Source organism: Geotrypetes seraphini, chromosome 6 (genome assembly GCF_902459505.1).
Source record: "Geotrypetes seraphini chromosome 6, aGeoSer1.1, whole genome shotgun sequence".
Taxonomy (NCBI): domain Eukaryota; kingdom Metazoa; phylum Chordata; class Amphibia; order Gymnophiona; family Dermophiidae; genus Geotrypetes; species Geotrypetes seraphini.
In genome coordinates, this window is record NC_047089.1 from 195,031,417 (window position 1) to 195,047,213 (window position 15,797).

The following is a 15,797-nucleotide window of genomic DNA, read 5'->3' on the forward strand; positions in this document are numbered from 1 at the left end:
AGACTGAAAAGCCTGTTTTGATTTTGGTTTACCTTTTCGCTGACAAGGACTGTCCAGTCCAAGAACTAAACCACAGATAGCGTGCACTGGAACTAAAGGGAGGAACTGTATAATTGGTGCCTGTGAGAAATAATTGTCTGTTTTGGAATTTTTCTTTTGCCTTATAATAAACCCAGTGAAGTTTTGTTTGAGAGAAATCCAGTGTCCAGGTTTTCCTTCCACCAGCCATATAAAAGGCACATCAAAAATCTGCCCTGTGGTCTGAGCCGGGTTTTCCCACTTGCTCGTGGCCTGTCCCAGCCACAATATGCATTACCGAAGGCCTTTCTTGGGGTTCTCGTTGCACACAGCAGGTTAGTTCTACATTGTTTCTCAATGTTTTTCTGAGTTGCCTTTGTGCCTGTATATTGCTTGTTAATATTTTGCAGAGCAAACCAGTTCAAGAATTACTTATGTTGTTGGGGATCCTCTGCCATATCCCCTTGTCATGGATTTGTCCAGGAATGTTGCCAGGTTTGGGGGAACAGGCTTTCTCCTTCTTTGTCAAGAGGTAGAATGCATATGGAACTGGGCAACTGCTCAAAGCATAGTTCTCAAAGCTATCTATGTACAAGAAAAGCTGAATACTCCAGCCAACAAACTAAGCTGATTTCTTCAGCCACACAAGTGGACACTCAACTCCAGTGTCTTACACTGCATCTTCTTATCCTCAAATAGACCTCTTTGCATAGAAACATAGAAATAGACAGCAGATAAAGGCCACGGCCCATCTAGTCTGCCCACCCCTACCTTTCTCTGTGAATAGATCCCACGTGTCTATCCCATTTGGCCTTAAAATCAGGCACACTGCTGGCCTCAATAACCTGAAGTGGAAGACTATTCCAGCGAACAACCACCCTTTCAGTGAAAAATAATTTCCTGGTGTCCCCATGCAGTTTCCCGCCCCTGATTTTCCACGGATGCCCCCTTGTTGCCGCGGGACCCTTGAAAAAGAAGATATCTTCTTCCACCTCGATGCGGCCTGTGAGATACTTGAATGGCTCGATCATGTCACCCCTCTCTCTGCGTTCCTCGAGTGAGTACAGCTGCAACTTATCCAGCCATTCCTCGTACGGCAGATCCTTAGAACATAAGAAATGCCTTCACCGGATCAGACCAAGGTCCATCTAGTCCGGCGATCCGCACACGCGGAGGCCCATTTAGGTGCTCCTTGTTGGAGACCCGGATTTCCCTTATCCCTCAATATGATCTGCAAGAAGGTGTGCATCCAACTTGCGTTTGAAACCCAGCACAGTATTTTCTGCCACCACCTCCTCCGGGAGAGCATTCCAAGCGCCCACCACTCTCTGTGTGAAACAGAACTTCTTGACATTTGTCCTGAACCTGCTGCCATTCAGTTTCAGGCTATGACCTCTTGTCTGCGTCACATCTGAAAATGTCAGTAATGCTGCTTCCTGGTCAATTTGATCAAAACCCTTTAATATTTTAAAAGTCTCTATCAGATCACCACGCAGTCTTCTCTTTTCGAGGGTGAACAGTCCCAGTTTTCCGAGGCGTTCCTTGTAGCTTAAACTCTCCATGCCTTTGACTAGTTTCGTGGCTTGCCTCTGCACCCTCTCCAACAGAATTTTATCCTTCTTAAGGTATGGAGACCAGTGTTGGACATAGTATTCTAAGTGTGGTCTAACCATTGTTCTGTAAAGTGGCATTATAACATCTTCCGACCTACTCGTGATCCCCTTCTTAATCATGCCTAACATCCTATTTGCTTTCTTCACCGCCACCACACATTGAGCCGATGGCTTTAGGGTTCTGTCTATCAGTACCCCCAAATCCCTTTCTTGTTCGCATTTGGCTAATGTCACCCCCGACATCTTGTATTCATGTTCTTTGTTTTTCTTTCCCAGATGCATCACCTTGCATTTGTCAATGTTAAAATTCATCTGCCACTTTATTGCCCACGTTTCCAGCTGATTTAGGTCTTTCTGAAGATCCGCACAGTCCCTTTGAGAGCCAACCGCCCGACATAGTTTTGTATCATCTGCAAACTTGATTATATTGCATGATGCTTCCTCTTCCAGGTCATTTATAAAAATATTAAACAAGATGGGCCCAAGAACCGAGCCCTGGGGTACGCCGCTGGTCACCTTTTCCCAGTCTGAGAATTTCCCATTTATGGTTACCCTCTGCATTCTGTTCTCTAACCATTTTCCGATCCATCCGTGCACTTCTCCTCCTATTCCGTGACTTAGTAGTTTACTCATAAGCCTTGCATGCAGAACCTTGTCAAACGCTTTTTGGAAGTCCAAGTAAATTATGTCCACTGGATCTCCACTATCTATTTGCTTGTTAACCTTCTCAAAGAATTGAAGTAGATTTGTCAAACATGACCTCCCTTTCCTGAAGCCGTGTTGACTAGCTCTCATTAGGTTGTGCTTTTCCTAGTGTTGTATAATGCGGTCTTTAATTAGTGCTTCGATTATCTTCCCAGGAACCGATGTGAGACTCACCGGTCTGTAGTTTCCTGGTTCACCTCTTGATCCTTTTTTGAAAATTGGGATGACATTTGCTATCCTTCAGTCGTCTGGTATTTGCCCGGTTCTAATTGACATGTTAGCTGTCAATTAGAACCGGGCAAATACCAGACGACTGGAGGATAGCAAATGTCATCCCAATTTTCAAAAAAGGATCAAGAGGTGAACCAGGAAACTACAGACCGGTGAGTCTCACATCGGTTCCTGGGAAGATAATCCTTGAGTCCCGAGACCATCCGGGTGGCCATTCTCTGGACCGACTCCAGTCTCAGCACATCCTTATGGTAATGCGGCCTCCAGATTTGCACACAGTATTCCAGGTGGGGCCTCACCATGGATCTATACAATGGCATAATGACTTCAGGCTTACGGCTGACGAAACTCCTGCGTATGCAACCTATGATTTGCCTTGTCTTGGATGAAGCTTGCTCCACTTGATTGGCAGTCTTCATGTTCTCACTGACGATCACGTCTAAGTCTCGTTCTGCTTCAGTTCTTGTTAGGATCTCGCCATTAAGGGTGTAAGTCTTGCATGGATTTTGGCTGCCCAGGTGCATGACTTTGCGTTTTTTGGCATTGAAGCTGAGTTGCCAGGACCTAGACCAGCGCTCCAGTAGGTTCGTGCATCGTGTTATCTGACATTAAATTTATGTCTGTTGTGCTTTTGCCCATTACATTGCTTAGTTTGGCATCATCGGCGAATAATGTTATTTTACCTCGCAGCCCTTCTGCCAAGTCTCTTATAAAGATGTTGAATAGGATCGGGCCCAGGACCGAGCCCTGCGGCACTCCACTGATTACCTCCGTCATTTTGGAGGGGGTGCCGTTCACCACTACCCTCTGAAGCCTACCTCCAAGCCAGTTCCCAACCCATTTCGTCAATGTGTCGCCCAATCCTATAAAACTCATCTTGCTCAGTAATCTACGGTGTGGTACGCTATCGAATGCTTTACTGAAGTCCAGGTATACGATGTCCAGGGACTCCCCAACATCCAGCTTCCTCGTCACCCAGTCAAAGAAGCTGATCAGGTTGGATTGGCAGGATCTCCCCTTAGTAAATCCATGTTGACGGGGATCCCGTAGATTCTCCTCGTTCAGGATCCAATTGGCATTTGATTAGAGTTTCCATTAGTTTGCACACTATTGATGTGAGACTCACCGGTCTGTAGTTTGCTGTCTCCATCTTGGAGCCTTTCTTGTGGAGTGGAATGACATTAGCCATCTTCCAGTCCAACAGGACGTTACCCGTACTAAGGGAGAGATTGAAGAGCACGGATAGCGGTTCCGCCAAGACATCACACAATTCCTCAACCTGGCAGCTAGGCTACAATGTTAAGAAATGTAAGGTCATGCACCTCGGAAGCGGAAATCCATGCAGGACGTACTTCTTGAACGGAGAAACTTTAACTAGGACTTCAGCAGAACGAGATTTAGGAGTAATCATCAATGCAGACATGAAAACTGCCAATCAAGTGGAGAAGGCTTCATCTAAGGCAAGGCAGATATTGGGTTGTATCAATAGAAGTTTCATCAGCCGAAAGCCTGAAGTCATAATGCTGTTGTACAGGGCCATGGTGAGACCTCATCTGGAGTACTGTGTGCAATTCTGGAGGCCACATTACAGTAAAGATGTGCGCAGAATTGAATCGGTTCAACGGACGGCCACCAGGGTGATCTCGGGGCTCAAGGGTCTCTCGTACGAAGAGAGACTGAACAAATTGCAGCTCGACACTCTCGAGGAACGTAGGGAGAGGGGAGACATGATCGAAACATTTAAGTACCTCACGGGACGTGTCGAAGTGGAAGATGATATTTTCTTTCTCAAGGGACCCTCGGCCACAAGAGGGCACCCGCTCAAACTCAGGGGCGGAAAATTTCATGGCGACACCAGAAAGTATTTCTTCACAGAGAGAGTGGTTGATCATTGGAACAAGCTTCCAGTGCAGGTGATCGAGGCAGACAGCCTGCCAGACTTTAAGAATAAATGGGATACCCATGTGGGATCCCTACGAGGGTCAAGATAAGGAAATTGGGTCATTAGGGCATGGACAGGGGGTGGGTAAGCAGAGTGGGCAGACTTGATGGGCTGTAGCCCTTTTCTGCCGTCATCTTCTATGTTTCTATGTAACTCCCTGAGCACCCTGGGGTGTAGGTTGTCAGATCCCATTGCCTTGTTAACCTTAAGCTTTGACAGCTCGCAGTAGACACCGCTGGGTGTAAACTCGAAATTACTAAACGGGTCATCTGCGTCAACCCTTGCTTGTAGCTGAGGGCCGAGTCCTGGCGCCTCGCGGGTGAAGACTGAGCAGAAGTATTCATTTAACAGTTGGGCTTTTTCCGAGTCCACTTCTACATAGTCTCCGTCTGGTTTCCTAAGACGTACTATCACGCCTGAGTTCTTTTTTTCTGTCACTGATATACCTGAAGAAGGATTTATCTCCTTTCTGGATGTTGGATGTTCTTCGCTAGAGACTCCTCCATGCGGAATTTGGCCTCCCTAACTGCTGTTTTGACGGCTTTTGACTTGGCCAGATAGACTTCCCTAGAGTCCTGTTTCCCTGATTGTTTGTAAGAGATGAATGCTTTTTTCTTCTCCTTAATGAGGTCCGAAATCTCCGCAGAGAACCACTGTGGCTTATTGTTCCTTCGCCGTTTACTTACTGATTTAACATAGCTTCTTGTATGCTTCTTGTATGGTGGCTTTCAAAGTCGACCACATTTCTTCCACGTTATCGGTTTCTGCTTGGTTTTGTAGCGCCTGGTGAACGAAGTCTCCCATTTCTTTGAAGTTTGTGTCCTTGAATTTGAGGACCTTGGTCAGTGTGGTAGATTTAGTGAAACCTTTCCTGAGATTGAACCATACCATGTTGTGGTCACTGGAGGCCAATGTGTCACCCACCGAGACCTCTGTGACACTTTCTCCATTGGTAAGTATCAGGTCTAGTATTGCCTGATCCCTTGTTGGTTCCAACACCAGTTGCCTGAGTCTTGCTCCCTTCATAGAGTTTAATAGCCTCCTGCTGCTGCCGGAAGCAGAGGAAAGCGTATCCCAATCCACATCAGGCATGTTGAAGTCACCTAGCAATACTGTGTCCCCACGCAAGGTGATATTCTCTATATCTCCAATTAATTCCATATCTAGGTCATCCATCTTATGGAGGGTACACAGCCGGCCAGGTCCGGAAAATGGTCAATCGCCAAGGCAAAGTAAGTTGATTTTGAAGCCCATCCCGGGCTCCGTGATAGACTCACTTTGCCTTGGCGATCTACCGGGCCGATCAGCCTTCCTCTCCGCGACGTCAATTCTGCCGTCGGAGAGGAAGTTCAGGCCAGCCAATCGCTGCCTGGTTGGGCGGAACTTCCTCTCTGACGGCAGAATTGAAGTCAGGGAGAGGAATGCTGGTCGGCCCGTCACAGGGAAGCAGAGAGAGCTCGGGGCGGCCACGGCTTTGGGACCTGTTCCTCGATGGTGTCAGCAGTGGCTTGGTGGAGGGCAGGCAGGGAGAAAGAAAGAAAGGGGGCAGGCAGGGAGACAGAAGGGAAACAGAAAAAAAAGAAAGGGGATATGAAGAGAGAAAAAAGAAAGGGAGGCAGGGAGAGAGAAAAAAGAAAGGGCAGGGAGAGAGGAAGAAAAAGTTGGGGGAGGGAATGAGGTTTGGAGGAGAGGAAGCATACAGGCTGAAAGAAGGGAAGAAAGATTGGATGCACAGTCAGAAAAAGAAAGTGCAACCAGAGACTCATGAAATCACCAGACAAGGTAGGAAAAATTATTTTATTTTCAATTTAGTGATCAAAATGTGTCTGAATTTATATCTGCTGTCTATATTTTACACTTTGGCCCCCTTTTACTAAACCGCAATAGCGATTTTTAGTGCAGGGAGCCTATAAGCGTCGAGAGCAGCCCCAGAATAGGAATGATAATTAACATTTTCTCAGCGTACAGTGTGCTTTGTGTTTTTTAAAATTTTATTGTTGGTAGATCATTTTGACTTGATCATTTTAAAAGTAACTCGCAAGCCCAAAAAGTGTGGGCACCCCTGAGCTAGAGCGTTGAAGCTGCGTGTGGCTGCCGTAAAGGTCATCTCTGACACAACCGCAGCTCCCTTCGCTAAAAACTGCTATTGTGGTTTAGTAAAAAGGGAGGGGGTATATTTGTCTATTTTTGTATGGTTGTTACTGAGGTGACAGTGCATAGAGTCATCTGCCTTGACCTCTTTGAAAAATCCCCAGAATAGGAATAATAATTAACATTTTCTCAGCGTACAGTGTGCTTTGTGTTTTTTTAAATTTTATTGTTGGTAGATCATTTTGACTTGATCATTTTAAAAGTAGCTCGCAAGCCCAAAAAGTATGGGCACCCCCTGAGCTAGAGCGTTGAAGCTGCGTGTGGCTGCCATAAAGGTCATCTCTGACACAACCGAAAGTTTCATCAGAGACGACCTTTACGGCAGCCATATACAACTACAATGCTCCGGCTGCTGTAAGAAGGCAGTTTAGACATCGTCGGCCACAGTGCAGGGAGGTTTGTCGGACCGGGCCTGTTGTCCGGGGGGTGGAGGGGGGGGGGTTGTAGATCTTGTTGCCAAAATCGGAACGGTAAGGAAGGGAGAAAGATGGGCCTGTGGTGGATGGAGAGATTGAGAGAATGGGGCATATGATGGAAGTGGGGAGAAAGGGGAGAGAGAAGAGGTCAGATGATGGAAGTGGGGAGAAGGGAGAGCAAATGCTGAATGGAAGTGGAGAAAGAGAACACATACTGGATGGAAGGAGGGATAAAGAAAAAGGACATATGCTGGATGGGGGAAGAAGATAGAGTTAGTGAGATAGTGGAGGAGTGAAGGAAAGGGGTAGCATGCTGTGGGTAGACATAGTGAAAAGAGGGAAACTGAGGACTGTATAGTAAAAAAGAATTTAATTTAGATGGAGGCAGAAAATAAAGAAGGAAGACCAGAGAAGGAAAGGGGAGAGAGAGAGGAGTGAGAGATGCCAGAGAATGGGGAAGGAGACAGAGATATCAGATCTGAGCGGAGGAAATGAGAAGAGAGAGATGCTAAAAACCACAGGGGGAGGGAAAGAGAGATGAAAGGAGAAAGATGCAAGACCATGAGGGAACAGAGGGAAGATGATGGATGCCAGACCAAAGGGGGGGGGTCTAAAGGAGAGATGGAAGGGGGAGGCATACAGTTTCTGGAAGGGGCATTGAAGGAGAGAAGATGCCATATAGGGAGGGGCAGAGAGATGGCAGACAGTGGATGGAAGGAAGACAGTAAGAAGAAGATGAGGAAAGCAGAAACCAGAGAAGACAAAGATAGAACAAAAATTTTCTATTTATTTATTGCTTTAGGAGACATATGTCACTGTTTATGCAGAGTCCAGCTTCTTGCTGGTTCAATTTAATCTTTGTCTGTGTATTTCTATTTTATCCTCCCTTTTACAAAACTGTGGAGCGTTTTTTAGCGCCAGCCGTGGTGGTAGCAGCTCTGATGCTCAAAATTCTATGAGTGTCAGAGCTGTTACCACTGTGGCTAAAATCCATACTACAGTTTTGTAAAAGGGGGAGGGGTTAGTTTGTTATGACATATTCCATACTAGGCGAAGGTGTTTTCTGTGTTCTGTGTGTTTGAAAGACATGGTTTTCTGTTAGGATTGACGGTGTAGGATTGATCTGTACTGGTCTGGCTTGTTTAGTTTTACAATGAGTGTATTGATGTACTGCTCACTGCATTATGTAAGATGCTGCCTTTTCCTAGGTACTCATGTGTGACATGTGGCTTGTTACTAAAAATCATGTTTTTTGTACAGATGGGGGGGGGAGGTGCCAAAAACTGATGGGCCCGGGTGTCACATATGCTAAGTACGCCACTGAATCACAGTTCTGTTATTAATCCATATCAGATGGCCTAAATGTATGCAAAAGAAAAACTTTCAAACATAAACTCCTCTTTTGTAATCCACAAGGCTGTGGCAAAACATAGGTACAGTTAAGCATTAATAAAGATCCTCAAAACCCCAGCAGTTCAACAGTTAATAGTTCAACATTGAGGTACTTGCTCATGGGAAAAAAAACCCTATTAAAGCATGTGCCTTTCACTCCAGACACAAAAACACACTTTTCTTCACAACACTCTGTCATAGCTCTTCAGGCTTTGATTTAAACTGGACTGGTAACGAGCCTCTATTACCAGGCAGCCTGGGGGGAAAGAGCTTAACCCTACAGTAGATTCCTCCCTCCCCATTCTGAAATGCAGCAGCAGTGCAAACAGCAAAGCTTCGTTCCCATAATTCAGCAGACTAGCATTCACATTTCTTAGTATTTCCAATGTCCAGGAACAGAGTTGAAAAAAAGAGTTTCAGAGAGAAAGAAAAAAAAGAAAGGAAAAATAAACTCAAACACACTAGCTTCCTGTTTAGGCAGAACGTTACTGCCTCAACTCAAAACACTCAGTGCTGGGGTGCCCACCCATTTAACTCATGCAGGAGTTCAACAGACTTTCCCAGTTCCCACGTGTATCAGGGAAAGGAGAAAAAAACCCTCTGCAGCAGCACAATGAAAGTTCAAAAACAGTCTGACCTGAAACTAGGCAGTTCACACAGGGCCGCCATCAGAAATTTCTGGGCCCCTTACTGAGCAACCTATTGGGCCCCTACGCACCCCTTCCCCACCCCCAACCCCCCCTTCTTCCATGGGCCGAATACACACATACTTTTCTCTGTCGCCGCACTCTTTGACCAAAAGATTTGTAAGCCTGCAACCACGTCAAGGTAAACTCTTTCAGCAGGGCCCTAACCTAACCTAAACTAAACTAATCTATACCTATCTATTCTAAACTAACATATGTCTAATACTGAACTAATAACAAACTAACAAACATCTGCATAATAAATAACTAATAAATAATAGTGCTAGTAGCTATAATTCACATTTGAATGTAAAATCTCAGTTAAGGATTTCTTTTGACCTTTGTAGGCCAGAAGTAGATCACAATTGCACAATATTTTTTGTAACAAGTATTAAATGTGTTTTTATAAATACTGTAAGTTTAATAAATATATCAGAAAAAACTACACATCTGAGCGCATATCTGAACATACACATCTGTATGATCCCATCCTCCTCAGCTTGCCTATAGCTGCATCATGCATGTTAAAAATGTATGATATGTTGATATGTGCACCTTCCTTCCTTCCCATCCATCCTCCTCAGCCTGTCCTTACACATCCACAGCTGCATGTTAATGATGATGTATATGTTATGATGATAAATAAGTGCATATGAGCACATCATCAACATGCAGCTATGGATGAATATATAATGATGTTATGAGTGTGCACCTCTTCCTTCCCATCCTCAGCATGTCACATACAGCATGTTACATTACACAGACTTTGTGTAATGTAACATGCTGTATGTGACATGCTAAGGAAGATGGGAAGGAAGAGGTGCACACTCATAACACCATTATATATTCATGAATCAATCTGATAATCATCACCACCAGGCTGTGTGTGTTATGGGATGGAGGAAGAAAGGTGCATGGGATGGAGGAAGAAAGGTGCATGTTTAAATTGATCATTGCCTTACTAGTTCTGCAGCTCCTCGTGCTGCTCCTCTTGTCCTGTCCTCCTAGAGACGTGGTGAGGTCATCCGGCCGACCCGCTCTCACAGATTCAAGTGGCAGGCAAGTCATGTGTCTCCTGATTGGCTAGGCACCCTAAGCCCAAGCCAATCGGAGTGGAGACAGGGCGGGCCTTGATGAAGGAGTCAGGAGACGAGAGGCACGCACCTAGTATATCGCCGGCTGCGGTCGCGGGCCAGGTAGATGGATCCACTTTTGTCCGGGGGGTGCTATCAGGAAATCGGCAGGGGACAAAAAAAAGTATGACAGCAGTGTTTATTGTTGTGCACAGCAGAAGCATAATACAGGAATTTGTGCTATGATGGCCTAGGACAGTGTTCTTCAACCTTTTTACACCCGTGGACCGGCAGAAAAAAAAGAATTATTTTGTGGACCGGCAAATTACTAGGACTAAAATTTAAAAACCCCGTTTCCGCCCCATCTCTGTGAGCTCGGTCCCCACAAATCATCTGATCCCATCCACACAAGCCTCAGTTATGATTTTATATTAAATGTATTTTATTAAAGTATAAAAAGAAACAATATTCTGTACAATTGTCATTTTATAAATACAAATAATTCAGAGCAAGGATCAACAAAACCCCTGTCTCCCCTCCCCTTCACATATATCCCCTCTACTATCAAGAAAACTGAACAAGCCAAATTATTATAGAATGCTACACAGAAATATCATGCTAACAGAATACTGCAGTCACACATGACAGGAATAGTTTTAGGGGAGTGCAACTAGGGCAACTGCCCTCTGGTCAGAGAGCGCCCTAAGCCAGCTGGAAGCTAAAGAAGCACTGCCTGGGTTTTGCAGTCCCCAGTTATGTCTAACACCAGCTCTAGCAGGATATATATTTCAAATCTGATATATTCTAATCACAAAATAGAAATAAAATTATTTTTTTCTACCTTTTGTCGTCTCTGGTTTCTGCTTTCAATCTTCTTTTCACTCTCTTCCTTCCAGCGCCTGCCCTCTCTGTCTCTTCAGTCCAGCATCTGCCCCTTCCATCCACTGTCTGTCCTTTCCTCCCTTCCATATGGTATCTGTCTTCTTTCTTTGCCCCTCTCCCCTTTCCATCCAGCTTGTGCTCCCTCTCTCCTTTTTACATGATTCATTCCATCTTCACTGCTCTCTTCATTTTTATCTCTCCTACACCCGATCTATCATCGTTGTCCCTCTCTGTTTATTTTTCTGCTGACTCCTTCCTATCATCAATCTCTCTACTTTCTCATGCCTGTGTCTCCCCTTCCCCTCCTCTAATCTCTCTGCCAGCTGTTTCCTTCCTTTTTTCATTCTCCCTTCCCTCCTCCTCCTGTCCAGCAGTAACTCTCTTCCCTTCCTCCCCTCCCAGCAGCATCTCTCCTTCTCCCTCTCCAGTAGCAGCTGTCCCTTTTTTTCCCTTGCTCACAAGCTTCCCTCCAGGTCCAGTAGCAGCTGTCCCTTTTTTCCCCCTTGCCCAGCAGCTTCCCAGACTCCTTTCCCTCCTCCCCTCCCAGTAGCATCTCTCCTTCTCCTTCCCTCCAGGTCCAGTAGCAGCTGTCCCTTTTTTTCCCTTGACCAGCAGCTTCCCAGATTCCTTTCCCTCCTCCCCTCCCAGCAGCATCTTTCCTTCTCCCTCTCCAGTAGCAGATGTCCCTGTTTCCCCTTGCCCAGCAGCTTCCCAGACTCCAATAGTGGCTTTCTCCCCTCCCAGCAGCTCTCCTTACTTCCCAGCATAACGATTCAGGAAGGCAGTCTCGGGTCCTTTGTTGGGTCGCGCCGCCTCTGAGGAAAGAGGAAGTTGCATCATCAGAGGCAGCCGCGACTCAGCAAAAGCCCCCGAGGCTGCCTTCATGAATCGCTGCGTTGGGAAGTAAAGGAGAGCTGCAGAGAGGGGAGAAAGCCACTGTCGGAGACTCCCCAAGATCTCTCCGGCCCAGCGCAGACTTCAGCTGTTGATCTTGCTGGCCCTGCGCGGACCGGCAGGAAATTGAAGGGAGTCAATCTTGCCGGCCCTGTGCGGACATGCAAAAATTTTCTGCGGACTGGCCAGTGGTGTACCTAGGGTATGTGGCACCCGGGGCCCATCATTTTTTGACACCCCCCCCATCTATATGAAAAATACGATTTTTAGTAACAATCCACATATCGCACAAGAGTGTACCTAGGAAAAGGCAGCATCTTAAACACCAGTGAGCACTAGAACACCAACACATACATTGTAAAACTAAACAAGCCAGATCCCGCACAGTCAATTGATCCTGTAGTCAATGCCAACTGAAAACTATGTTCTTTTCATGCACACAGAACAGAGATACACCCTCGCCCAATATGGAATAATCACAAACTAAAAATAGAAATATGTAGACAAAAGTTAAACTGAACCGCCAAGAAACCAGACCCTGGATGCAATGCAACACCACAAAAACAGTAACACATGTCCTCTAATACAGTGCAAAATATAAAGACAGTAGATGTAAATTTGAAAAACTGATACATATCACCACTTTACAAATTAACAAATAAAAATAAAACAAATAATGAGAAATAAAAAAATACCATTTTATTGGACTAATCCCCGTAAGCTCGGTCCCCATCCCCGCAAACCACCTGATTCCATCCACACAAGCCTTGAATTGTTTATATTAAAGTATAAAAAGAAACAATATTCTGTACAATTGTCAATTTATAAATCAGCGTCTTCTCCCCACTCTCTCTTCCCCATTTCCCTTCAGCGTCCTCAGCCCACTCTCTCTCCACTTTCCTTCAGCGCACGCACATAAAAACAAGGAAGTAATTTATATCATTTTCATTCTATTCATTCATAGAAATTAAAGTCTAAATAATGCCAGTCACATAACAAAACATGATTTAAAAAAAATAATTCCCTGCACAGTCAAGCCTGCAAGGATTACTAGATGTCTTTCAGCAGCTCCCCTCCCTCCCTCCCCCTTACCTTTGTGGCCAAGTCAAAATGATCTACCAACAATAAAATTTTAAAAACACAAAGCACGCTGTACGCAGAGAAAATGTTAATTATCATTTATATTCCGTGGGTTTTCAAAGAGGTCAAGGCAGATGACTTTATGCAATGTCACCTCAGTAACAACTATACAAAAATAGACAAATATTCCCACTCCCTTTTTACTAAAATGCGATAGCGGTTTTTAGCACAGGGAGCTGCGCTGAATGCCCCACGCTGCTCTTAACGCTCATAGGCTTCCTGCGCTAAAAAACGCTATTGCGGTTTAGTAAAAGGGGGCCACAGTGCAAAATATAGACAGCATATATAAATTCTCAAAGCAGACACATTTTGATCACTAAATTGAAAATAAAATCATTTTTCCTACCTTTGGTAATTTCATCAGTCTCTGGTTGCACTTTATTCTTCTGACTGTGCATCCAATATTTCTTCCCTTCTTTCAGCCTCCTGTATGCTTCCTCTCCTCCAGACTTCATTCCCTCTCCAAACTTTTTCTTTGTTTCACCCTGCCCCTTCTTTCTTTTTCTCTCTCTCCATATCTCCTTTCTTTCTGTATGTCTGTTTTTCTCTCTTTCCGTGCCCCATTTCTTTCTTTGTTTCACCCTGCCCCCTTCTTTGTTTCTCTCTCCACACCCTCTTTCGTTCTGTATGTCTGTTTTTCTCTCTTTCTCCATGCCCCATTTTTTTTTGTTTTACCCTGCCCCCTTTCTTTCTTTCTGGCTTCCTGTCCCCCCCTTTCTTTCTTTCTCCCTGCCCTTCCCTATGCCACCACCATTGGGAAAATGCTGCCCCACCACTGGGGAATAGGCTGCCACTGCCGCCATCGGGAACAGGCTGGCGCCGAGTTCGCCCTGCTTCTCTTCCCCGCGGGGCCGACCAACTCTCGCCACCCGACGTCAATTCTAACGTCGGAGAGGACGTTCTAGGCCAGCCAGGCAGCGATTGGCTGGCCCAGAACGTCCTCTCCGATGTTAGAATTGACGCGAGTGGCGAGAGTTGGTCGGCCCCACAGGGAAAAGCAGGGAGAACTTGGCGCCGGCCTGTTCCCGATGGCAGCGGTGGCACTCAAGTGGCTAAAGAGCTGCAGTTTGCCGGCCTAGAGAGAACACTGGAGGGTGGCCAGCTGTGCACCCCCTTGGGACATAAACCCAGGGTGGGGTGGACCGCCCCCCCACCCTCCCCCACTTTGGTATGCCACTATCTGTACCTCACTCCCTCCCTATGACCAAAAATTCTCCTTTCTTCTATTCCCCGTGTACACAACCATCTCTTTCCCTCCCTTCCTCTCTCCTAAGTCCATGCCTTCTGTGTCCAAAAACCCATTCCCTCCCCACCTCAGCATCTCTTTCCTTCCCTTCCTCTCTCCCAAGTCCATGCCTTTTGTGTCCAAAAATCCATTACATCCCCCACCTCAGCATCTCTTTCCCTCCCTTTCTTTCTCCCAAGTTCATGCCTTCTGTGTCCAAAAACCCATTCCCTCCCCCACCTCAGCATCTCTTTCCCTCCCTTCTTCTCTCCCAAGTCCATGCCTTCTGTGTCCAAAAACCCATTCCATCCCCCACCTCAGCATCTCTTTCCCTCCCTTCCTCTCTCCCAAGTTCATGCCTTGTGTCCAAAATGCACTCCCTCCCCCCTTTTGTGTTCCGCGTTTGCCTCCCAGCCCATCTTTGCAACTTTCTCAGCAAAACGGAGCTCGAGCTGAGAGGCTTGTCTTCTGTTTCCTGCCTGCCCTGCCGCGCACAAATAGCCAACCGGAAGTATTCTCTGACGTCAGCGCTGACGTCGGAGGGCAGGCTTTGCTTAAGCCCTCCCTCCGACGTCAGCGCTGAAATCGGGGAACACTTCCGATCGGCTATAAGTGAGCGGCAGGGCAGGTAGGAACAGAAGACGAGCCTCGCGGCTCGAGCTGTATTTAACTCCGTGGGTCCCCCGTCAAGCTCTCTCCTGTGCACCCCCTTGGGGCGTGCACCTGGGGGCGGACCTCCCCCCCTAGGTACGCCACTGGGACCGGCACCAGTCTGCGGACCAGCGGTTGAAGAACTGTGGCCTAGGACCCTGGGGGAGCCCGGGCCCCCTGTCAGCTCCGGGCCTCTGAATGCAGGACTGGTAGTACTGCCCTGATGGCGGCCCTGAGTTCACATGCTCTCCTCAATGTAGAGTTCTGGGGAAAAGGAACTTTCCCACTTCATTTTTTTTAGAACTTGTCACTCATATGAGAAAATATTTGCACGCATCCGACCAATCCTTAGAGGGAGTTACATTGGAAGGATGGACTCAGCCAGAGGAAAGTTCTTGGAGCAGGCTTGCGATGTTGCCTCTTCAGTAAATGAAGTTTCTACACTGGTAGACCAGGGGCAGGAGGCACAAAGGGGGGTGGGATTGCTGTATCACCTGTGATCGGGAGGGGGGGGCTGTTGGATCTGTGATTGGGAGGAGGGCTGCTGGACCCATGATCATGAGGGGGTGTTGCTGGCTGGGAGGGGAGGAAGGAGGTGACTCATGACATTCTTTACTGTGGGAGCAAGGTCCTTTACAGCTTCCGTGTGGCGGTTAAAAAACCTTGTTCCCAAACTCACAGCAAATGGGCTAATTTTTTCCCCTATTCCTGCGGGTTTGCTGCAGTTTGCCATGGCTTACCACAGGAAACAATTGCTGTGTCATTCTCTACTCCAGGG

At 46.4% G+C, this 15,797-nt stretch overlaps 1 protein-coding gene across 1 annotated transcript in view; it reads left to right on the top strand.

Annotated features, from left to right (window-relative positions):
* The first annotated feature begins 280 nt into the window (after positions 1–280).
* Positions 281–15,797, top strand: part of LOC117362044 (disintegrin and metalloproteinase domain-containing protein 9-like) — a 202,136-nt gene continuing 186,619 nt past the window's right edge. The window contains exon 1 of the mRNA XM_033947779.1: positions 281–353. Coding sequence (XP_033803670.1) covers positions 308–353 — 46 coding nt within the window. The 5' untranslated portion in view covers positions 281–307. The remainder of the gene's footprint in view (positions 354–15,797) is intronic.